This window comes from Protopterus annectens, chromosome 15.part0 (genome assembly GCF_019279795.1).
Source record: "Protopterus annectens isolate FY-2018-M chromosome 15.part0, PAN1.0, whole genome shotgun sequence".
Taxonomy (NCBI): Eukaryota; Metazoa; Chordata; order Ceratodontiformes; family Protopteridae; genus Protopterus; species Protopterus annectens.
In genome coordinates this window covers 188,253,644-188,279,096 of record NC_056749.1, presented here as the reverse complement: position 1 = coordinate 188,279,096, position 25,453 = coordinate 188,253,644, and the positions used below count along the sequence as shown (strand labels likewise).

The window sequence follows — 25,453 nt, the reverse complement described above, 5'->3', positions numbered from 1 at the left end:
TCCACATATTGGACATATAGACTTCATATGTTTAATTCTCTTGCCCAATTTTATTTAAACTGCAAATGCATCAACAGAGTGACAACTCTGGAAAAGGGTATAGCATGGACGAACTGTACTCACTGGTGCTCAATTTCTGTAGCATAGTAACCTATGTGCCAAGTTGAGTTGGACTAAGGGTAATGCGTCAAATAATGCACAAGTTACTTAATCACTTACAGCATGTTTCTGAAAATGGTGAATATGAATTTCTCTTCGCAGATGATAAAGATTCTAGTTGTCTACTGATGTACTATGTTCTTCATCTGTAACTATGTTTGTAATTTTTAATTGCTATGTTGATCAAGTTGTCAATTGCTATGTAAATTCAATGTAACTACTGTCTGTATATTTTAACTGTGGAGCTTTTCTCCCTGGGCCTCCGCTGAAAATGGATCTACGTCCAGTTGGACACTCCTGGTCAACAAATGTAAATAAATAAATAAATTTGAAAATAAACTACTTTGTTATGAAACAGCAGGTTCTTCTTACATCTACAAGTTATCAGCAGCACATCTTGACAAGTAGAGCTAGCCAGAGGACAGAAGACATAACAATGCAATAGCAGGGCTTCGTTCTCCATTATAATGTACATCTGGTGCTAATTCAACTAATACTCTACATTATTAATTACCTGGCAGTAACTTCTACCTTTCTTTTGTTACTTCTGCAGGTGTGTACAGCTCTATGGACAGCTGGATGATTGTTCCGAACATCAAACAGAACCATTACACAGTACATGGTCTGCAAAGTGGCACCCGTTATATCTTCATTGTCAAGGCCATAAACCAAGCTGGTAGCAGGAACAGTGATCCCGCCAGGTTAAAAACGAACAGTGAGTGTTGACTTATGACTTTTTCATGTCCCTTGATATGATTTAGCAATGATTTTTCCCCCATGGAAAGCCAAGTGCCTCAAACAGTATGTGACATTGTGACATTCGCAGTGTTAACCCTAAGAAAATATTTCCTCTGATGGATACTGCATATCTGCAGAGGTTGAGAGAGTGTAAGCCTGTTGTGTTAACAGTTGCAATGTTCAGAGAAAGCAAAGTTTTGTGTGTGTGTGTGTGTGTGTGTGTGTGTGTGTGTGTGTGTGTGTGTGTGTATGCATACATGTTAGTCACCTACAATTTCCATTTCTTATGTATTAGATATTTATTAGCAAGCTGAGTTTTTACTGTCTTGGGAAGGTCTGAAAACTCTCTTCTTTTCTACTCAGTCCCTGTTTCAGTCTTCATTTACTTTTGTGCACCTTTTGGTTAAGTGGAAATAATTACCTACAGTCATACTCATGTTTCTAGCAGCCCATGTTGTAACTGCCTTATAGAATTGGTGCTGTTGCCAGATCTGCAGTGAATAGGACATGTCTTGGTAAGATCTGCATGTTATACAGAAATCAAGTAAGTACTTTCCTTCATTTTCTGATGCTTGCTTTATCCTTTTCAGAGCCAGGGGGGAACCAATGTCTGCCTTTGAAGGGAGTTGCATAAGGCATGATGCCCAATTCAGAAGAGGCATCAGCCCTTCTCAGAAAAAAATATAATAAATTTTGTTTTCCCTGTTTTCAGAATATGACAGAGTTTTCTACAATGCATCCCTAAAATATTTATATCTAAAAGATGGCGCAAACTATTGCTAGTGGATAAGGTTTTCCATATAGGGCAGTAAACTGCAGTCCATTCTGACATACAACTGTTTGAAGTTAAAAAAGCCATTAAAGTGTATAGGAAAAGTCCCAAAGGGCTGAATGAGTGTTATTTTTCCAGCTAATATGCATTCAGAGTGATTGTGAAGCTACAGATATATGTGTATGGAGAGGTTGAATTTGACCCATAGTCTTGCAAACGCTACTCAAAAAATAATCATCAGTTTATTAATTTAATGGTTCTTTTGTAAAGCAGCTAAGCCGAATGACATAGGGAAAGTTTTTAGTCATGTGTCTGGTAAAAAGCGGTTAACCACTTGACAGTAGGAGCAAGAGTAGTTGTATTAAGAAGATATATGTAATAAAATGCATCAAAAACAAAATGCAGTGAAATGCAGAATTAGCCAAGGGATAATACAATGGAAGAAACATTAAGAAGACATGTTAAATAAATGATTCAAAACTAAAATCAAATAGATAAGTGAGTCTATTAAAGATCTAGTTTAAAGAAATTTAAGTATATAACAGAAAGGTTTGTCACTTATCCAATTACATCTGTGTGAGTGTGATCACCAGTTTGTTTTAAAAACAAACTCCATCAGTTTTTCACTTATAATTAAACTGTTAGAAGTCATGCAAATGTCAGAAACAGTGACTGAATACTCTTTCAATTAGTAAGTCTGTCAGGCCATATTGAAGTCATAATTAAGCATGCCTTAATTATTTCACTGAGTAATTGTTACACAGTTGTAAGCAATTATTTACTAAACCATTAATTAAATTAACAGTTTGGCAGAAAACTGCTTTACAGTTTTTGGTACTTACGTATTATCGCAACCACATTTTCAACCAGGCATAATCCATTATGTTTGGAGAAAAATATGTATGGTAAACTTAAAAGGAGTGTTTAAGCTATTATTTTTTACTATGCCACATTGTCTGAGGCAGGAAGAGTAATGGTCCAATTTGGTATTCCGGTGTGCCGTACATTTCTGATGGGACTTGATTACGACACAGATAAGCCTGCTGCCTGACACTCACCTTAATCTAACTTTGGATGATCTGTACTCATATAACAGTGACTACTGGGTTGATGCAGTGTTTTAAAAGTTGCAGTTTTTTAACATTGCAATGACAATGTTATTAAAGGCTTTACCTGTATGTTTTAAGATGCATACAATTGTATTGTAATGTACGCCAGTTCATCTTCTCCTTGTACTCTGATTCAGTGAATATACACAATTTAGGAAATTGCTCTTCTTACCTGTAATCCTACTTTTATTGCTTCACTTTTCTGCATCCCTGTTTTGCTCTTAAAAATGTAGGTTACAAGCTGTATAATCCAGCTTTACAAAACATGTGGAAGAATAAACAGGTCTTTCTTCACAGGACTCCGAATGCACAGGCATGTTTACAGCACTTCTCATTAAGGTAGGTCACGAAAGGATGCTACCCAGGAAGAGGAATTGTGCCCTCATTCCTTTTCCAAGATCAAAAGCATTGTGAGACAAAAGTTACCACTTCACACAGCTCTTTTCAGGTTCATATACATCGTTTCACCAACAGATTACAAATTACGTCTGCTTGAAAAAGTGGTTGCGATAATACATAAGTACCGAATTTTTTAACAAATTATAGTCCTCTTCACTTTTGGTGGTGTGGGAGTCATTGGGGCTCCTTAAGTCATTACAGCCAAGTGACGTCTCCAGGCGTTTCTGCAGTTACCTCCTACTGCACCTCTAGGGGGTCAAATATTGCCTGTTCATATTTGCATTAATAATTCCAAAACCATGTTACATACAAGGTATCAGAATGTTTTATCTTGAAGCATACATGATGGCAAACACAATTGTACTGATATATGACCTCTGTTAATTAGTATTTTTTAGAACTGTAAGTTGATAACTTCATTTTTTTAATGGGTGAAGTGACACCCACTGGGAGTTAAAGGTACACACTTAAAAGAGCTCTACTGCAGTGAATGAGTTAACATTAACAGAAAACTTAGTTGCTTTTTGGTGGAGCATCAAACTGAAACAAACATCCTAGATTCTCACTACACCTTTCTAAACATACTGGAAAATATTAAGATACAACCAAACACTCTAATACTGGGTGATTTCAACTAACCTGCCATTAACTGGGAAAACTACTCCTGTACCAACACCTTTGCCCAATGGTTCTTGGAATTCATACATTCCAATGCCCTGGCTCTTAACCCATAGTCCCACCAGGGGCTCCAATATCCTAGACCTGGTCATTACCAACATGGGAAATCGATGCTCCATGCATATGGTCACCCCCTCATTGGTCAGGTCTGACCATAAGCTAATCACCCTTAACATCCACATCCCATCCCCACACCCCAGTAAGGAAACCTCCATAAAAACTTCTCCAAAGCCAACTTCATGCTACTCAAGTCAGAAGTGACAAATGTCATGGCACCCATGCAGATGGGAACTGAAAGTTCGACTGCTGAATCCTACACTAAGGCACTGTACAAGCAAATCCACTCATGCATGAATCGTGCCATCCCAAATAGAACCAAGATGCTCTCCTCCAAATAAAGGAAGCCAATCTGGTGGTCCCCTGCCATAAACAAACTTTACAACAAAAGGAAAAAACTATTGCAGAAAAGAGGAAAATCCCAGGATGCAAAAAACTCCCTTACCAGCCTCAGTAAGAAGCTGAGATCCCTCATAAAATCCTCCAAAGCTAGTTATGAAAATAAAATTGCCAAAGATTCCAAAGACAACCACAAGGCATTCTATAACCATGTCAAGAATCTAAATGGTAATGCTCAGATCTGCTCTGAGCTACAACAGAATGGCATTAAATATACTGATCCAAAGGATATTGCCAATATCCTGGCAGATCAATTCAGTGCCAAAGTAACCCCCTCTCACCCCCTAAATGGCCCATCTCAATACCGGAAGATTGTCAAATTCCGGTAATAATGGCCACACAGGTAAAAAACGCACTCTCCAAAGCTAAGAATACAGCATCCATGGAACCAGATGACATCCCAGGGCTGTGTATTACATGAACTACAAAATGAATTGGCACCTCACCTAAGTGTCATGTTTAATCATAGCCTCACCTCAGGCTTCGTGCCCACTGAGTGGCGCACAGCTACAGTTATCCCACTCCACAAGGGGGGATACACCTTGGATACCGGGAACTACCGCCCCATCAGTCTGATGAGCCTGATCTGCAAGGCCATGGAATGTATTATCATGGAACTTATAAACAAAGACATTGGCAACCTTCAAACACTGGATCCCACCCAGTTTGGGTTCGTGAAGGGCCGATTTTGTCTCTTGAACCTGATTGACTTCTTCGAATCAGTCTCCAGAGCCGTGGACAAGGGTAAGACAGTCCACACAGCCTATCTGGACCTCGCCAAGGCCTTTGACACCATTCTCCACTCTGGAATCATAGATAGACTTACTAAGCTGAGCATTAATCCCTATGTCACTCGATGGGTTGCCAACTGGCTTACTGACAGAACCCACACTGTAAAGGTAGCAGACTCCAAATCCAAATCCAGACATGTGACAAGTGGAGTACCTCAGGGTTCAGTCCTGGGACCGTTCTTGTTTGGCATCTACTTCTCTGAAGTACAGGCCAACACTAAGGGACTCTGGCTAACAAAGTTCGCAGATGACTGCAAACTGGGAGCCATTAGTAAATCTCCAAATGATGTGGATACTCTACAAAAGGGCCCTACAGAAACAGCTGCTTGGTGGCAGAACCATGGGCTCAAGCTCAATGCCAAGAAATGTATAGTTATCCCCTTTGGGGAAAAACATGTACCCGTGAATTACCAGATGGGTGGCAGTACACTAAACACCGAAAGTGTGATAAGAGACGTAGGTCTCACCTATGATAACCACATCGCCACAACAGTCAGGAAATCCTTCTGTGTGGCACACCTCATCACTAAGGGCTTTTCATCAAGAAAAAAGGAGGTCATTGTCCCACTGTACTCATCCCTCAGTAGACCCATTATAGAATACAATGCCCCATTTGATATGTACCTCTCAAGACATCTGCAACAACTGGAAAGGCTGCAGAAATACCTTACTAAAAGAATCACAGGCCTAAAGCAGATGCCCTATACTGACCGCCTTAAAAAACTCCAGCTATACTCTGTCGCATATCGTCTACTCAGAGGCAATCTCTGCTTAACATACAACGCCATGTCAAACCCAGAGCTGTTGGACATGCTACACTTAAAGAAATACCAATTCCTCAGAACAACATGCTCCAGGGATCTAAACATTATCATCACAATAACCAAAACATGCTGGAGGGATACTTTCCTGACCCAGAGACTCCCCAGACTCTGGAATAGACTGCCCATACATGTCAAGCAGAGCACCTCTTTGGCCCTCTTCAAAAGGAACTGATGATTGGAAAGGAGAAAGGAAATTCACCCCAGGGATCACGTCAGTCCCCCTGCTAGACAGGGGTCCAGGGAAGTAAATAGTGTGGGAAGAAATAGCCAGGGAATTGTTATGGCTAGGCTTGTATAGGCCCTAGGGCCGATAGTCTAGTACCAACCTATGAACCTAGCAGAAGAACACAATGGCAGATGTGTGGTCTCCATTTTCCGTTATTCATAGGTTCATAGGTGTGCACTAGACTAATGGCCCTGGAGCCTTTACAAGCCTAGCCCATAGCAGTGCCCTGGCATCGTGCCGCCTGATGTTAGTTCCCAGTGCCTCTATCAAGTAGTGCCACTGGAGTGATCCTCGGGGTGAACTTTCTATTACCCATCCACTCATCAAGATTTCTCTTGAAGAGGGTCTGTGAGGTGCTCTGCTTGACATGTATGAGAAGTCTATTCCTGAGCCTGGGCAGTCTCTGGGTGAGGAACCTGTCCCTCCAGCATGTTCTGCTGATTGTGGTAATGAGGTTGAGGTCTCTGGAGTGTGTGATGTGGAGGGATTGGTATTTCTTTAGATGTAGCATTTCTAACAGAGTTGGGTTAGACATGGCTTTGTAAGTCAAGCAGAGATCACCTCTAAGTAGGCGATATGAAACAGAGAATAGCTGGAGTCTTTTGAGTCTATCCAAGCAGGACATGTGTTTAATGCCTGTGAGCCTCTTTGTGAAGTACTTCTGTGGCAGATGTCTGGTTAGGTACATTCCAATTGGAGCATTATATTCAATGATTGGTCTAATGAGGGAAGAGTAGAGAGAGACGATGACCTCTTTCTTCCTGGATGCAAAAGCTTCGGTCATGAGATGTGCCACATAGAAGGGCTTTCGGACCACAGTGGCAATTTAATGGTCGGAGAAGTTGCTGTCAACCTGCATCCCCAGATCTCTTATAATGCCTTCAGTGTTCAATGGACTCCCATCAATGTGGCAATTAGTGGGAAATGAGTTTTTCCCAAAGGGGATGACAGTGCATTTTTTGGAATTAAGCTTAAGGCCATGGTTTAGACACCATACATTGGTCTCAGTGAGGCCTTTTTGTAGGATATCTGCATCACTTGGAGAGTTAATAATGGTTCCCAGTTTGCAGTCATCTGCAGACTTGGTCAGCCAGACTCCCTTTGTATTGACCTGGATGTCTGAGAACTAGATGCCAAACAGGTGGGGACCCAGGACTGATCCGTGTGGGACTCCACTCATTACTGGTCGGCAGTCTAACGGAGTCCACAACTTTCACACTGTGTGTTCTATCTGTGAGCCAATTTGCAACCCACCTAGTGTCATAGGGGTTGATGCCTAGCTTGGTGAGTTTATCAATAATTCCTGAGTGAGGAATGGTATCAAAGGCCTTGCCCAGATCGAGGTAGGTTGTATGCACTGCCTTAGCTTCATCCACAGCCCTGGTGACTGACTCAAGGAAGTCAACCAGGTTGAGCAGGCATGATCTTCCTTTAACAGAGCCAAATTATGTGGAGTCTAGAGTTTGGAGATTTCCTATGTCTTTGTTAATCAGGTCCATGATGATGTGCTCCATAGCTTTACATATCAGACTGGTCAGGCTAACGGGATGATAATTCCCAGGGTCTGTAGTCACTCCCCCTTTATGGAGAGGGATGACTGTAGCAGTGCGCCATTCGGTACGGACAAAGCCTGAGGTGAGGCTGTGACTGAACAGGCACACAGATGTGGTGCCAGTTCCCTTTGTAGTTCATGTAGAACACACCCAAGGGATATTGTAGGGTCCAATGGAAACTGTATTCTTGGCCTTGGCCAATGCAGCTTTAACCTGTGCTGCAGTAATGATGGATACCTGGCACTCTTCCAGTATTGTGATTGGTCCTTGGGGGGGGGGGTAAAGTTGGCACTGAATCTGTTGGCCAGTATGTTGGCAATATCTGTTGGCTGATTATAGGAGGTACCCAAGTTCTAAGCTTGTTTCCTGCTACATCAAATGTGAAAGGTTGAGAGTTTTGTTTTACAATAAATTAGTGATTGCAAGTACAAAATGTGATCAGGAAAGCAGTAAATCTTTCTGTTGTATACTTTTGTCACTTTATTTTATTTGTTTTATGTTTGTTTACCAAGAAGGTCTGACTGGGATAATACCCCATTTTCAGTGGACTCTCGAGGAGAAAGCTCCACTTTGGCATAATATAGTTACAGTTAAGTGAAAAAAGCTAATTCATAACAACATATTAAGTAAAAAAATTCACAATTTCAGTGCAGTGTGGACTTTCTACATACAGAGTGCAGATATTTGGACAAAGATATACTGGAAAAAGAAAACTGTCCATAGTTAAAGAAGTCACAGCATCAGTTACAGCTCATAGAAGTGATATACACACCGAGTTCACACTTTGGAATAGGGATAGCAAAATGTAGCCTATGCAAAGTTATATTTGTCCTTTAACAATTAGATTGACTATGTGAATTAGGACTGTGCTGGGGGGGGGGGGGGGGGTATGGAACAACTAGTTCAGACTTGAGTAGTTCAGGAGCAGAGCCAAGTGTTATTTAGGTGGTTTTAGTAGTAGTTTGAAATTGGAAGGTTTATTTATTTTTATTTAACATTTGTTTATCAGGAAAGTCCGACTTGGAACAAAGCCAATTTTCAGCAGAGGCCCGGTGAGAAATGCTTCAGACACATGTCTTTGTGATGTGGGAGGAAACCGGAGCAAATCCACATGAATGCTGGGAGGACATGTAGACTCCACACAGAAGGCACTCCAGCCAAGAATCGAACCAGAGAACCACTAGCTATGAGGCAACAATGCTACCACTGTGCCGTCCAAAGTCCAGGTTAGAGGCAGATATAATTTTCAGAGAGATAGCATTCCATCTTTTTTTAGAGACTGAATATGCATAAAGACTTTGGCCAGAGTATTTGTGGGGTTTATAAATGCTAAGATGATGTTGCTCATTAGACTGAAATAGTCTATAAGGGTGAAAGGAATGGAGAACAGGAGTAAAATAATTTTGCTGCAGTTTAAGAGAAAAAGAAATTTCAGCTGAAACCTGTGCGGTATAGTGTTGTGTGTGGGGTATAAACTGCAGCTCTAACAGTTTGCTACAGGTTAAAAATGAAGTTTGTTACCTTTTTAAGCTAAAACATAAGTGCTCCGTGAGGGGTATAAACTGTTTGGTACGGTTTTAAAGGAAAAAAATGTACAACTGCTTGCTGTGTCATGAGAAGGAGTAGACTTTTTTTTAATCTTTGCATTTGAAGATCTCGGAGCAATGTGCAGATTGAGTACTGTCTGTAGGAAGCCAAGCAACTAGCATGGCATCCTGCAATTTTGCAGTCTTTTTTTTTTTGCTCTTCACTTGAAGAGCTAAAGGGGTTAGGGTGCTAGTCCATGGTACCAGCGCAGGGTGCTGGTTGAGCCAGCTACACTTCTGTCACCATACCACCCTCTACACCCCTGAATACCTTCCTGCTTTCTGCTTTCCTGAAGTAACTTGTAAACAGATCACAATTCTATTAAAATTTCCTTTAACTCTCCCACAGGCTCTGTCGGTCTGTGCCCATGCCCTGTTTAACACCATAGGAACATCACCACTACCTTTCTCTACTATATCTGTATCCCCTGCCTCACTTTCAGACATTATGCCATCAGTATTAGTTACATCAGTCCCTAAATAAACCCGGCTAAACCCGGTCTCATAAAACTATGTAATATCAAACTACAAACCTGGGTAAAATTCTAGAGAAGCTCGTTTAACAACAGCTCACCTCATGTCTGCAAAAATATCACGTAAACTCCCAGTAACAGTGTGGATTTTAGTCAGGGAGGTGCTACACAAGTGCACTATGGACTCTGACAGATTACATCTTATCCAACATGGATAGAAGTAACCTACAGGTACCTTATTCATCAAGCTCACCTGAGCCTTTCACATGGTGGCTCAAACTGTCCACTCTTATCTCACAGACCACAGAATGGTTCAGTCTCAATCTCATAAGCATTCAGCATTACAATTCTCTTTCCTCTCTCTCACCCCCCCCCCCCCCCCAGTGCCAGGACATCATCAGGTGTCCCACAGGGCTCTGTACTGCTACTTCTTTATACTTTTGTATACAAACTTCCATGTTATCTGTCACACCTACACATTCTTCTCTGCACACAAGAAATGGTCATTATGTCAAGCCACAACCAACAAACATATGAGAAAAGTTTCAACACAACCTCTTACCACTTTGTGATTGTCTTACCTCCAAGTAGCTCCTCCTAAGCCCAAACAACACAAAAGTAATGATGTTTGGCACATTTAAAAATATCTAAAAACCTTAAATATCTTCTAATCAAAGAACAAAATAATCACATCATAGAAACCATCACCACATGCCATTACTTTGGGATCTGACTTGATAAGTCACAAAAATTTTAAGCACAAATTGAAAAATTCATCCAAAATAAATTACTTGTTCATCTTGGTTCAAAAACTATTTGACCTACTGTTACATGCAGCCAGAACAACCATGAGTAGGGACTTCCTTTTTATCTAGTTGTAACACAGTCATCTTGTAGCTAGTAGTTTATCACAGAACACTACCTCAACCCTTCAAACCATGACCAATAAAATTTGATGGTTATCTAAGTCCTCCTCCGTCTAGAAAACCACTGCCTCCCTCCTAAACAGGCCAGACGGCTGCCTGAAAAACAAAGAGCAGACCTCCTTCTAAGCACATATCAGGTCATCCATCAAGACACATCCATCTCCATTCATTAACAAACCACTTACACAAATCCCATACTATAGCCTCCAGGGCTAATCCAATACCCCCCCCCCCCAAAAAAAAAAATGACTGCACAGATCACATCTTCTCTCTTCTCATGGCAGGGACAACCCCAAAATTTACACCCAATTTCAAAGACTTTCAATTTAAACATAGTTGATACAAATGAAACAGCATACATTACATCATGTGAGCCTTTGACTCCATTGCATCATCCCACAATTTTATGTAACCCCCCTCATCAACACAATCAACACCTCAGACAAATCACCACCACTTTACAACATAATCTCTTTTCACCAAAACTGTCTAACTTCTATCCCTCTTTGAATTTAAATCATTTGTATGTACATATTTAGTCTTCTGCTAAGTAATGTTCTAGTCCGCTTCATCTTCTTAGTCTGGTATTCTGACCTTTTCTCACACAACTACAAACTAGAATCTGGCATGAAAACTTGGACACAGACATCTCAGCCTCTTATAGAAACCCACCTGAGAAATGTACACCAACACAATAATGCATTACATTACATAAGCATGCACAGTGCTTATTTTGTTTGAATCCTAATGCATTACTGACATCTGTAATATTTTTGTAAAATGTGATAAGGCTGCCAGATTTAGTTGGAGGAAGGCATTAGCTTCTTAAAAGCAAAAAAGGCTTGCAGGCCCTTAACAAGGCCCTAAGTATTAAATAGTTATAAATATGGGAACCAGTCTACCATGCAATGGGGGTGTGTGCGCAATGACAAGAAATGAGAGAAGAAAGAGTCTCTCAGAGTCAGAAAAGGTACAAAAAAAGTGCAAGCCTTCTATGAACTCCATGCAGGAGAATTTCTATAATTATGATTACAGTCAACAATTAAGGTATTTCCGAGTGGCCACCAATGCTGATACTTATTTCTCTCACATCAGAAATGGTGCACTCATCAGTTCATTTGCCAGAGCCTGCTAGAATAATACATCAGATGAAAGTGCTCAAAAACTAGATAGTTTATTATTAAAGAACAAAAGATTCACATATTTCTGGTAACTTCTAAACCTTTTGTGAGTACCCCACCTGTTTCTGCATTGCAGTTTGGTTGTAACTTATTTGTCATGAAACCAATCGGCATCATAGAGAAAACAGTTAAGTATCAGCAGCAATCACCACTGTTACTGTAGCGAATTTCAAAGTGTAGTGAATTATAGCTGCGAGTCTTATGCTTGAGCTTCTACCGTTGTGGTCAGTGTTATTAACGCATTGTACTTTACCATAATTATGACTTATAATTGTACCAACATCTAGGAATATCTGATCTAGTAACTGGTACTTTATTTGTTGTAGGTCAGCCTTTTAAGCTAGACCCCAAGACAGCACATAAAAAACTGAAGCTGTCCAACGATGGGTTATCCATGGAGAGAGAAGACTCGTCTCTGAAGAAAAGCCACACACCTGAAAGGTTTAGCAGTACTGGGTGCTATGGAGTGGTGGGAAATTTATTTTTTGACAGCGGCTGTCATTACTGGGAAGTGCTGCTTGGTGCATCCACTTGGTAAGTGTCCGTGATGTGTAACTGGACTGGCTTTTGAATTTCATAAACTTATCACTTTGAACACATTTGCATTTCTGTGATGCTGCTTTAATACAGAAAGATATCACTTGCCGCAGTGCCATAGTGGAAGTTTTGCTGTAAAACATTTCATATATTTTTTTCATCATAAGGATCACAGCTATAGAATGATTTCTTGTCCATGGGAATTCATCATAGATACATATCTGTACTTCCAATGCCTTTCAGACATCCTCAGAGTACAGGCAGATGCCTTACCTAGCCAAGAGTGTTGGTTTCACATATGGCTAAAAGTAGGAGTGTCTTATTTCTTTTCTTTTCTTTTTTTGTACAAGAAGCAACCTTTCCTTACTTTGTTGATCTGTCCATTCATGAGCGAGAAACACAGCCACTAGGGAGTTGCAGTGAATGCCTTTTTCTGTCTGTAACTTTCTTAGCTTCTCACAGTTTTCTACTGTTTCCACCTTGATCTTTTTCTGACGTTTCCGAGCACCTGTGCTTGTGCCCTTTGTGAACTGAGAATGAAGAATATCGATGTGGTGCACAACAACACACAGCTCATCTTAGCGATCATTCGTTTAGTAAAGCAAAATACACTGGTCAATGGTAGCAGGAAGGCGATATAGTCTTTAGGCACCTTATCCTGTAAGACATTCTAACGGACTGCATCTCATCTCTCAGAAAGCAGTGCTGCATGTTATTCATACTCGGCTACTTCCTTCTGAGGACAGGCCCAGGGCATTGGGGTTTATGGTGGGGTCCAAATACATAGTTCCTTAATCCCAGTTTTACAAGAAAGCATTTCTGAGCACCTCAAGTTATTAAGGGGTGTTGGCGATGACAGCCACTGGATACCATAATAAAAATTTCCATGACATCACCTGTGCTTGCAGTTACATACATCCAGTTCAACTTTGAGCAGTGTCTCTAATCTTCAGCCCCAGTGGTGGCTGTCACAATGAACACTTTTGCATTAGGTTGCAGGGGCATTTTCATGGAAGACAGTCCAAGGATTGTGGTTGTATTCAGAGTTTGAAATACAAACATTTAGGAAAAGGTTAGTTTTCTTGACTTCTGTTTGCTGCAGGTAGGTATCACTTTAGCGCAATGTGAGCCACTTGGGTTTTTCTCCAGACAGACAGATTATTATGAAGGTGTTGGACTTGCTGGACAAAACCTTTTAGGAGAAGACTCTCTGTATGTTCCCTTGCCTAGGTCACTGGCTGCTGGAGTAACCATTCAGGGATTTCTTACAAATGTTCATGCAGTGGATTGTTCTGTGATTCCAGTTCCTACAGAACTCCCTCCAGCTCACCACTTGACTTCTGATGTAGATTGTCTGATCACAATGGATCTTCTTGCTAGGTTTCAAATGTTACTGAGCTTGTTAGGAAGCCCAACACTCACAGCAGGGCTGTATTTGTGCAATATCCCAGCTGGATAACTACCATATGGTCCTGATTTATATCAGTTGTCTGAATAATGTCAGCCATCGTTATTCCACTGTCAGGGTACAGATCTGGTATTTCTGCCTGTTGTGATCTGTGGACCAGCAACCATTGGTCAGGCTGTTCCTAAGATGAAGCTTGCATCTGTGCCATTTGAAGAACTCTCCTCTCTTCTGTGTAACCTCTTTGACAGTAAAATGTGCTTCTTGCAAAACTATGGATCACCACTTCTAAGCTGACAGTCTAACAGCTTCATTTCCTCTTGTGCAGAGAATTATATCCGATTTTACAAGATACATTTCCCTTAGGACTAACCCAAGTTTCCTCCTGTAGGTAAGTCCCAAACTGTCTCTGGACCATCCTGTTTTTCTTTCACTGTTGTCTTCTTCTGGAAGGACATAATGATAGAATGGAGGCCTTCACATTCTAGAACTGTATTAGCCAGCCTGTGGCTTGGGAAGAACCTATGGCCCTCTGGCCTCCTTGGTGCAGAGCTTTATCTCAACATGATATACATGTATAGGAGAGGCAAACAGGCACTTAGATAATGTTGTGAATCTGACATCCAATTGGTTTAATCAAATAATCACTATATCAAACTCTTACTGATGAGCATTTGCTTAGACTTAGGGAGTGAACATTTATTTTGTTGTGCTTAAGATTGTTTTTAACACTATATGGCAAAACATTGTACTCCAGAGACTTTTGAACAGTATTAACCAGTGCAGTGTACTAATCTTCTTCCACATACCCAGAGTAGTCAAATGGGTTTTTGTGACCTGAAAGCATTCATATCATTATGATAATTTATTTGGTATTTTCTTTGTCTCCTCTGGTTCCATATATAGTTCTTACAAGCAGCATAGTTATGTCATCTCTGAACCACTGCAGGTTTACACATACTCTGACAGTGTTTTATATCACAAAATTGCAATATTTTTCTAGGATTTATAGATTTTCTGGTCATTCAAACGTTGTTAGATAAATTCACAAGCCTTTGTCTTTCACTTTCTTCTTTTGGTCTTTAACGAGATGCCCTTCACTTAATATTCCTTACTGTCTCAATAATTTGATATCAAATAGTTTTGCTTTTTTGTGTGTTTATGTGTTAAGGATAATCTTAGGGCAGGGTTGGGGTTATTATTATAGCTTGGGGCTATCAAGCTGATACGAGGCCCATGCAGAAACTACTCGCCTGAAAAGATTGGAAGCCAGTACCTTAAATTATTTAGTTTTTCTAAACCAATTGCCAACTGCAATATTGTTTAGGTTCATAGGTGGCTAACTGCTTTTCCAAGACATTTTAAACCTAGCCAATATTCCTTTTGTACTTGATTTAACCTATCCCATTCAGTGTTAGATTGGCCTTACCCATCCCATGGTCGATAGTTATAGTAAGTGTGATGATGTGAGGTATTGCCATCTGTACCAGGGAGAAGAGAGCAGCACATGTGTAACATATGCCAGCATAGTTAGCTGGAGTTTTGTAAATAATTTTGTCATTTGACTGTCACACTGACTTGTACAGATGCTTGTGTCAAAAATGTATCAGCAGTGTTATAACTGATCAAATGTATATGTTTAAACAGAGAATTCTGGAAGAGAAGAGTAGAAGTTTTTGAAATTGTTCTAAAATTTTCAAATACTGCAACAGATCTTAGCAAAGCTCTGACGGTGTATTGTACCACAGTCAGGTGATCAGATGTGATGTCATTCTGTAACCAGCACTGAGAGGATGGAACTCATACAGCAACTTGTTTTTTTGTTTTCTTTGGAACGTGATGTAAAAATGTATGACAGCTATTCAGTTGAGCTCAGTTTGATTCAGTTTAGTCTGTTAGAAGCTCATCACCTTGCCTTGGGGAAATAATCATCTCAGCATCTAATCATGCCTCACTGTATTAAGTTAGCTAGGGAAAAGTTATTCTTTAGACAGTCAGGAAACATAGTGAGATAAGTAGTGTTTTTTTCTGCATCTGTTTGAGTCTGTTCAACTGTGTTACTTTTATTTCTCCTGTGATTGAAATTCTGATGTTTACTGCACTTAGATATCTAGTATTCTCATGTTTTCTATTTTATTTATTATTAAAGATTTTATACATTTCATTGTGGCTGGTGTTTTAGAGAACACTTTTAAAATCTTGAGAGTGATTGTGCTTATTTTAGTGACACCTTGGCCACTCCAAAAAGCCTGGTTGCTTTGGTTACACACTACCATTTATGTTGTTATTGATTTTACTCAGTATAATTGGATACCCTTCTAAGAGGTTGACAGTGATTGACTGATGTTGGTGAGGTTATCTTATAGTCTGGGTAGAAGGGGTGCAGCTAGTAATTCTGTACCAGCCTTTCCCAGGAGAGTGAGTGTGTGAGAGGGAGTGACTGAGAGAGTGTGAGTGAGAGTGAGAGTGAGAGAGTGAGTGTGAGAGAGAGAGAGTGAGAGAGTGTGTGTGAATGTGTGAGTGTGTGTGTGTAAGTCAAATACCCAGGTGTAGGTTGTGTCAACTACTTGGAACTGGGACACAGTGCTCCAAAGTGAAACTTGTTTGGGATTTTAGAGAGAGAAAGTACAGCCCCAGGTCTCGAGCAGGTTCCCTGTTTGCTCCTGGGGGAAACTGTGCTTGATGCAGAGAGCTGCATTTAAAATACTGAACAAGTTCATTCCTGTTCTTAGTCACCATCTCTCACTGGTGTCAGTGGTGAGGATTGAGGCTCCTTGACTGCTTGCTAGAGGTAAAGAGAGGCTGTCACAGTGAAAATAACTGGGATCATACCATAGATATTTTGAGCGCACCAATGCAAGAGATAAAGCATTTAAGGAGCTGCCTCTGTCCTTCTATAGATCCAAGTTGCACTTGAATATGGACAGGGATGAATTTGTTTTGTGTGTCTGGAAAGTCTGTTCCAGAGCAGCAGTATCCTCTGTGAGATATATCTGTCTCATCAAACCTTATGACTTGTTTGAAACTTTAACGTTGATTGGGCTTGGAGCCTACCTAATTTGTATGACTGCTTGATTGTCTAATTGTTTATAATATATAAACATGTCTTTTTGTCCTAGAGTTTGTCTGAAGAAGTTGGAGTATCTACTCTTATGAAAGCGCTCACAGTAAACAGCAATAAATTGTGGGTTGTGTTCCTGAAGGCCGGCTCATTTCTTTTTTTACATACCTTGACCTGGCTAAACATTTTGATAAAATTTCCAACACAGACATCATAGAAAAGCTAAATAATCTGGAATAAATTTCTGTCAACCACTGGTTTTCCAACTGGATCACAGATAGGATGCACAAAATCAAAATAGGGTAAGTAACCTCCACAAAGAGACCAGTTACTAATGGAGCCCCCCAATGATTCTGTGCTGGGACCTCTCCTGTTTGGCATCTACTTTTTTGAAGTAAAAGCCAATAACAAAGGGCTCAGGCTGATTAAATTTCAGCTAGGAACAGTCAATGTGTACCCAAATGACTTGACCATCCTGCAAGAAAGTTTGTCTCAAATAAATAACTGGTGCCAAAATCACAGACTGAAACCTAATGTCAACAATGCATTACTGTATCCTTTGGGAAGTCGTCTACTCCAGGGAACTACCACATTAACAATACTCCCATAAGAGTTGATCCAGTTATTTGGGAACTTGTGTGGAGAGTGACCTAATTTTTGACCAGTGTGTGCCCATTGTTGTAATAAAGTCCTTCTAGACTGTACATATTCTAAACAAAGGGATTGTATCTAGAGCTAGGGATGTCATTGCCCCCCAAGCCCTGTCACTATGCTTGAAATCTTACAGACTGCTAAGAGGTGACCTGTCTCTGGCATACAAGGTATCCTCTGACCAAATACTAATGAATTTACTGCACATCAGCAAGTCAAATGGTATCAGAAATTATTGGCTTAAGGATCTAAACCTCTTCTGAAACATCAGCAGAAAGGTTTGATGGGTGGATTTTAGTAAGCTATTAAGTTTATTTCAGTGACAAGGGCTCTAATATTCTGGGAATTACTCTTCTTACTTTTGGTCAAAATTATTTTCTTTTTATTATAAAGCTTGCTGATATTAATGTTTGACCACTTGGGTTTGTTTCTTGGGTTTGCCCTCCACTTGTTCCTATGGGATACAGCTATATCTGTGCAGCTGTTTACATGCTGGTGTAGTGTGGTGATGTACATTTCTGTGTATTCAGTGGAGTTAACTGGGTCTGGTGGGGATTTAAAGCTTGCCAATGTACAAAACTTAGAAGTAGGTAGTTTGTGTTAAAAAAAATTTCAAAAGTTACCTTGGGTGGAAGGGATCCTGGTTTCAATTTTATTTATTTATTTTTTATTTTGATCCCTGGTTTCAGCTTTATTTAGAAGGAGAATGCTTTATAGTCAGACCTAACAAGTGATGAAGATATGCAAGGAATGGTGCAAGATGCTCCCATAGTAGTTAGGACATGATCCAAGATGTTATTCCCCCTAAGGGGTACTATAATTGTTCCAGGAATCTCTGTGCTTGTGCACTAGTAGTGGTGTAGGTTTTCCAGTCTGTAGTTGGATAGTTTAGATACCTCCACCCCTAGAATCTTTAAAGCTACACACCTCTCTTTCGAAACAATACTACACCTCCCTTATTATCCATCCTCACTATAATCTTCATACTACCATGCACAGCCCCTCTCTTACACCACTGTTCTTAACTCTTCTTCTAACCCTCCTCTGTCTTCTTCTCTACCTCACCTATCTCCCAAATTATACCTACTCCCCTCCCTACCACTTCACCTCCTCTCTCCACAAACAAGAACCCCTCTACTCTGCCTACATCTCCCCCACCTGTACTACTTAAACAGTCCCCTCCTCTTGCACAAAACAGCCTTTGTGACCTCTAAAACCTCTTCTGTCCCCAACTGCATCTCATCATACCCCCCCCCCCAAACTCCAAAAATTTTCTCCTACTTCTGTCCTTCATACTTGAACAAATCTCTATCATTCTCTCAGGTGATATTCATTCCAACCCTGGACCTCCAGCCCATCTTAATTCCAATTCCCCCCCCCATCTCCACTATCCTCTCCCTGTAAGTCTCTCCTATTTGCCACTATTCATGCCCAAAGCCTCTGCAACAAGATACCTAACTTCCATGCTTGGCTGTCCCACTACCACCCTGATATCCTAACCTTGTCTGAAACTTGGCTCACGCCCCACCTGAAAGACTCTGAAATCACCCCTCCCAACTGCAAAATCATTAGAAATAACAGAACTCATAAAAAAGGAGGTGGAGTTCCCTTACTTTTCTCCTGTTCCCTCACAGTCACTCCCTACACCAACACCATACCTCAATCTTCTACAGCTGACTAACCCTGGGCCACCTAAAGATTAATAATCATAAAAACATATTGATAGTTTCCCTTTGCATCCTGCTAGGTAACAATATCCCAATACTTGAAGATATACTTTCTTGTCTTTCATCCAATATTTTCAATAAAACAATTATTCTAGGAGATGTTAACGTCAACTGGGAATCCATTTGCTCAGTCTCTTCACTCCACAATATAAACCTATATGCTTTTTCTCAATTAGTTAACTCTCCCACCCATCCCAGCAAAGATATCTCCTCAGGCTGTATCCTTGACTGGATACTAGTTTCCCATCCCAACAATATCACTGACAGTGGCACCCTTCTTGACTCACTTAGCGATCATTTACCAACATTCAGACTCCACTCTCCCTCCCAGTTACACCTTCAGCATAAATATATCTCCACCCATACCCTTACTAACGTCAATCCTCAAACCTTCTCCAACACCCTAAGACAAATAAACTGGAACCCTCTGAAAACCCTTCTTCTGGATGACGCTGTTGCATATTTCAACTCCTCCTTCAATAATGTACTCAATAGCTTTGCCCCCTAGAAGTAAAAGAGTAAAATCCACAACAGCCCCATGGCTTTCTAAAGACACCATTAAGCTCATACACACCAGAGGTAAATTATGGAAATGCCACCACAAATCTAAAACACAAAACTCTGTTACAGAATTTAAACAACTTAGAAATTTAGTGAAAAAATCAATTGCCTCTGATCAAAAATCTTATTAGTCAGCTTCAAAACAATCATAAAACTAACACAAAAAAAATTTTGAGCAATATTTCCACCCTCCTAAGTCCCAGTATAAGACAGTCCTTGCCCTGACCCTAATGCACCTGACCACCTCATACCCTCCAACTTTCTTTCTTCATAAACTCTATAACCAAACTTACCACATCCTTCCCTAAAAACCCATCTCCTCCCCCTCCTCTCCCCCCTCACACTCCTCTCACTCCATCACAAATACTACTCCCCCCCCTCCTTTCTCTCTCAAATCTATCCCCGTCAACACTATAAAAAAACTTTTTTATAAACTAAAACCTTGTTCTAATGCTCCTGATAACATCCTCCCACTATCTTAAACTAGCTGCTGATGGCATTGCTGTCCCTAACAACATATTATTTAACTGGTCCATCCAAGAATCCTACATGCCCCTCCTCTGGAAAAAGCCCTTCATCTTTGCCCTACACAAAGGAGATAACACTGACATCCCCAACTTCCACCCCTTAGCCATACTCTCCCCTACCTCTAAAATACTTGAAAAATGCATTCACCTTCAACTATTAACTCACCTTCTAGACAACCATCTCCTAATCCCAACACAACATGGCTTTAGACCAGGCCACAATACCAGCACTGCCTTCCATTCATTCCTTGACAATATCAACCTGGCACGTGACTCCGGTAACATTGTATCTTCCCTTTTCTTAGACTTATCCAAGTCCTTTGATACCATCTTCCACTCCTTACTACTGCAAAGCTACAGACAAAAATATTTTTTAAAACAATACAATGTACAATTGCTTACAAAATTTACAGAATATTATGACTGTAAAAAAAAAACCTATATAGAAACCACTATTTCTAACTCAAATTAAATTGTATTAAATCCAGTGTTTTTTTACAGTCATAATACTCTGTAAATTTTGTAAGCAATTGTACATTGTATTGTTTTAAAAATTCTTTTTGTATGTAGCTTTGCATATGTATTAAAATGTAGCTTTTCTCCCTGGGCCTTCATTGAAAAAGGGCTCAGTCTGGCCCAGTGGACTATCCCTGTTAAACTGCAAATAAAATAAATAAATAAATAAAAATAAATAGTTTTGGGTTTAGTATTCCAATTCCTGTAGACAGGCATTGTGGCTTTGCTGTGTCATTGACGGAGTTCTGTGGCTAGCTAATATATGGTATGGGACCTTTTTGATGGTTATTTGGACACGAAGAAACTCTAGTGCATCATCCTGCTTTACCAGCCTTGATGGGAGTATCTTCTGGACGTAGATTGAGGTACTTCCACTTTTTCCCCCTCTTGTGCAGTAGCTGGTCTAAACATGTGGAAGGCATTATAGCCTGCACAGCCAAAGTGTTCTCTGTTATTTTAAACCATGTCTCAGTCATTACACAGACGTTAATGTTCTCCAGAGTGAGACGGGCTTGTAGGCAGTGAAGTTTCTTGTTTAGGCTCCAAGCATTGATTAGTAACAACTTCATATTTTCCTTTGTATTTTTCATTATGTTGGTAGGTTTATCAGGTTGGTATTGCCTAAAAAAGGCACTATTTGGGTGGACACTGTCTTTGTCAATAATCAAAACCCTAGATGCAACAGATGCATGCCATCCCTAGCAAGCAGCATGGTCAGTCGATCATATCCCCCAAGCTGACATATATTAGTACCCCTATGAATGAGGGCAAAAACTAAGCCAATTATTGAAGTCAGTTATTTTATGCTCCTATCACAGCATCATCCTTGGAGAAGGTAGAATGCTGCTCAGTGTTAGGCTCATACCTGCCTTAGACACACACTCAGAGCTAAATCATGCCTTTATTCGTATAGTTCAGGCAGGTGTACATCAAAGTCATTGGCGCCAGCATGAACTATGACAGTCATATTTGTACTTGATTGCATGTGCAATCTGATGGATCCTAGCTTCAGACAAACAACAAATCGTTAACTCTTTTCCTTGCTCAACTTGGTAAGAGGTACAGCTGCATATCGTACAATGCAGTCACCTATAACAAGAATGTTTGGTTGGGATGATGCCTGGCTCATGGGCTCACCATCTATGACTTTCGGACTGCTTGTGCTATGTGAGGAGATGGGCTTAACTTACTGAGTGGTCTTTATGCCTGTGTTGTGTTTTGGAGTTCTTTGAGGTTTAGGCAAGTTAATCTTTAGAACCTCAGCATGTGATGGATGATGTGTATTGTGATGGCCTTGGAGAGATGTGATGTTTGGTGTACTGCTGACAGTTTTGGTGTCAGTTTACTGTGTATGACATTTTTGCCTCCAAGGATATTATGTGCATCTCTCATGTACTACATTTTGTGCTGTTTGAGAAACAGACAGTCAAACAGCATGAAATAATTCTTACACTGTTTCAAGACATCCATCTCAATCAGAACAATCAGCAGGAATTATGTTGTCAAATTATAATAAGGGACAGACGCACTGGATTTAAGAACACAACTATAACAGAATGGATGTCGGGAGAAAAACAATGAGACCTTTAGCTCTGAGCAGACTAGCCTGGAATAGCCTTAATGCAAAGACCAGTCCTAAACTAGTCTGACAATGTCAGTACACAAGAATGAAACTAGGGTTTTAGGGTGAATATTGTTGTCAAAGTCCACTTCATTAGAGGAATATATACTTGAAGAATACCTCCTTTGCAGTCATTTGACAGCAGCTATTTGGTCTACATCTTCACTGAGAATTAACGTCTTCTCTGCCTCTACAGAAGTCATTTGTCATTGGGATTAGTGCATGAGGATTCTCTTTGTCTTGATATCCGAGATGTCTTGCAGCTTCTTTCACCCTGCTGGCTAATGCCTAGGATTCATCCCAACCAAGGCAACATTAAGGAGGAACCTTGATAAAGTCTTATTATAGCAGATGATTTAAAGAAAGGCCAGGAATACCATCCATTTCTTGTGTGTAGGTGGCCTCTACAACTAACCTATGCTGTCTATAGGAAGGCCAGTATTCTGACCAGAATGAAGTAGCAGCTCGCGTGCTGCACTACCTACCTGCTTATCCTTAAATTAATAATGGTTAGGTTTTCAAACCCACTTACAGTCATGTCTTCTAAGTTCTGTTGCAGATGCTAGTTTCTTGCATCTCACCAGGATGTAGTTCGTGTTTCGCCAAAATTGGAAATTTTTTTCCTCTAGAAACTAATCATTTCACACAATTTTCTTTTACTTTACAGAACTGTGATCTCCAACAGTATTACTGAGAGCAATTTATGACATCAATACATTTTCAGTCCTATTGGTTTTGTAGTCATCCTTCCCATTCAGTCGTATGTAAACTTTCTCAGAAAATAAATAATTTCTCCTTTTTTTTTTTTGAACTTTGGGAACATAATGCTCATGTTTAACATCAGCAAAGCAGAATAATTACATTCAGCATTAAATTTTCATAGGAATTGTAAGTTAAGTAAGTCTAGAGACTATTTGCACCTTTTCCACTACCCACCTTCAAGATGTATTATCCACTTCCAGGTCATGCCAGCAATGTATTTGTGGATGCCTCTCCAATGAATGTTTGTCTTTTTGGATTTGAGGGGCATCACTCAATTTTACATACATGAGCAATTTGTTCCAAAAATGGGCATGCATTAGGTAATATGTCCACCATTCAGTTTGTTTTATAAGGTAGTGGCCATTTAAACCTTATTTTGAGTGTTTCTGGAGCTGTTGGTCTTGTGAAGGTAGAACAGATCAAGGAAGAATGGGCTTTTAATAGCACGGAAACCAAAACAAAGGTCTCTACACATGGGGTTTTATACGCTAGAGTACAGGTGTAGGGCTTCAATCCTGCATTGGTATCTAAGGGTCTTTAGAAGAAAAATCTGTTGCCTTTCTAGCAGAGTGATATGTTTGGATAGGTAAATGTGAAAGGGGCAGTGTAATGTATAACTGTTCTAATTCGAGCCATATAAAGTGGGATAATGACATCTTTTGAAATGGATAAGATACCTTTAGATATGAGTGGGGTCACATGGCCCAAAATCCTCCTGATATCTATTTAGAATTTGATATTGGCAATAATGTAAGCTTTTTCTCTACACAAGTGGTTTGCAAGGATTTGCGGTTGCTGTAGTGTTGCCATAGCCAGAAATGAATAGCCATCAGTAGATTTATCCACTGATAAGGCTTTGATTCCTAGTTTGAAGGTCAAAGAAATATGCCAAAAAGGAGGGTTTCCAGCACTGAGACCTGAGGCACATCTGCAGTTAGCCTTCTTCCTGTCTGAAGTATTACCGCCTATCCTGATTATGTAGGTATTATTTTTAAGTCAGTTTTCTAACCACTTTAGCCCTTCAGGTGGTTCAAGTTAGTTAACATTTAGATATTCTTCTGTTTCACTGCAGTCGTTGTGAAACTTTGTGTTATATTTGCCAAAGCTAGTTATGAAGAGTCTTTAGATGCATTGCTCTGCTTCAATTGATGCCCCCCCCTTCCCCATGACTTTGGCATGTTGAGCATGTACCTGGCATGGGTGGCACTTCTGCTATTCTTTGTGGTAAGTTGAATAATGAATCTTATCCATTACTTATGATACTGTTGTTTTTATCTGTGTCTCCCTTTTGTGAACATCTAGATGTTCATCGTGTTTCACTGTTGCAGTCATTACACTTGGGTTATCCTGCTGGTAGGCTACCCACAGTCGGCCTGAATTCCAAAGTCATAGTCCGGCATTGGTTGCTGTCACCTCTTCCCTGACGTCAGTGCGCCAGGGGTATATAAGATGCAGCCGATGCCATTTTCTTCAGTCTTTCTTGCCGCGCGGGGCCCGAAGCAAAAGCATTTCGCAAGTGCCGGTCGGCCGACTCCTGAGATTTTCAAAATTGAATTTCAGATCCGAAGTCTTCAATAAAGCTAAGTACCCCGTTGGGGAAACTTTTTCTTGCTCCAGACCGATGTCAGTAAAAGTTAACAATTGTATTTCTTGTGGGAAGCAAATACCTCATAAGGATTTTCACTCTTACTGTATTCCTTGCCTAGGCCCTGACCACGACATTGCTAGTTGTCGGTTTTGTGCTTGATTCAACCAACGCACTATTAAGCGTCAGTTTGATTTTGCTTTACATTACTTTGGCCTAAGGTTTAACTATATAATGCCATTGGAACAACCGACGACCGGAGTTCATAAAAGGCGCAAAGACAAAGAAAAGGACAGGCATCCGAGGTCCAAAACAGACAAAGCCTCTTCTTGGTCAGTCGCCGGTTCTCAGTGAGGTGCTTTCGCAGCCCCTGACACCCGCTACCTCAGAGCCACAGGCCACCTCCAACTCCCACGTGGAGACAATTAGGCCTCTGGAAACTCAATTATTCCCACAAATGGGTCCAGAGCCGCTGAGAAGGCATCGGCTTCTGAGGGTGTTATCAGACCTACACAGCTTATTATCAAAACAACTTCAGCAGCCAAGGCAAAGTCTAAAACACCATTAAAGACAAAGAAACAAGTACAGCATTCTCCTGGACAGTCATCCATGCCTAAGAAACAGATGCT

General features: G+C 40.4%; 1 protein-coding gene across 4 annotated transcripts in view; it reads left to right on the top strand.

Annotated features, from left to right (window-relative positions):
- Nucleotides 1–25,453, top strand: part of LOC122790109 (probable E3 ubiquitin-protein ligase MID2) — a 1,228,538-nt gene that overhangs the window by 1,185,824 nt on the left and 17,261 nt on the right. For all 4 annotated transcript variants that reach the window (XM_044057683.1, XM_044057682.1, XM_044057681.1 and 1 more), the window contains 2 exons: nucleotides 713–874; nucleotides 12,198–12,405. In XM_044057683.1, coding sequence (XP_043913618.1) covers nucleotides 713–874; nucleotides 12,198–12,405 — 370 coding nt within the window. The remainder of the gene's footprint in view (nucleotides 1–712; nucleotides 875–12,197; nucleotides 12,406–25,453) is intronic.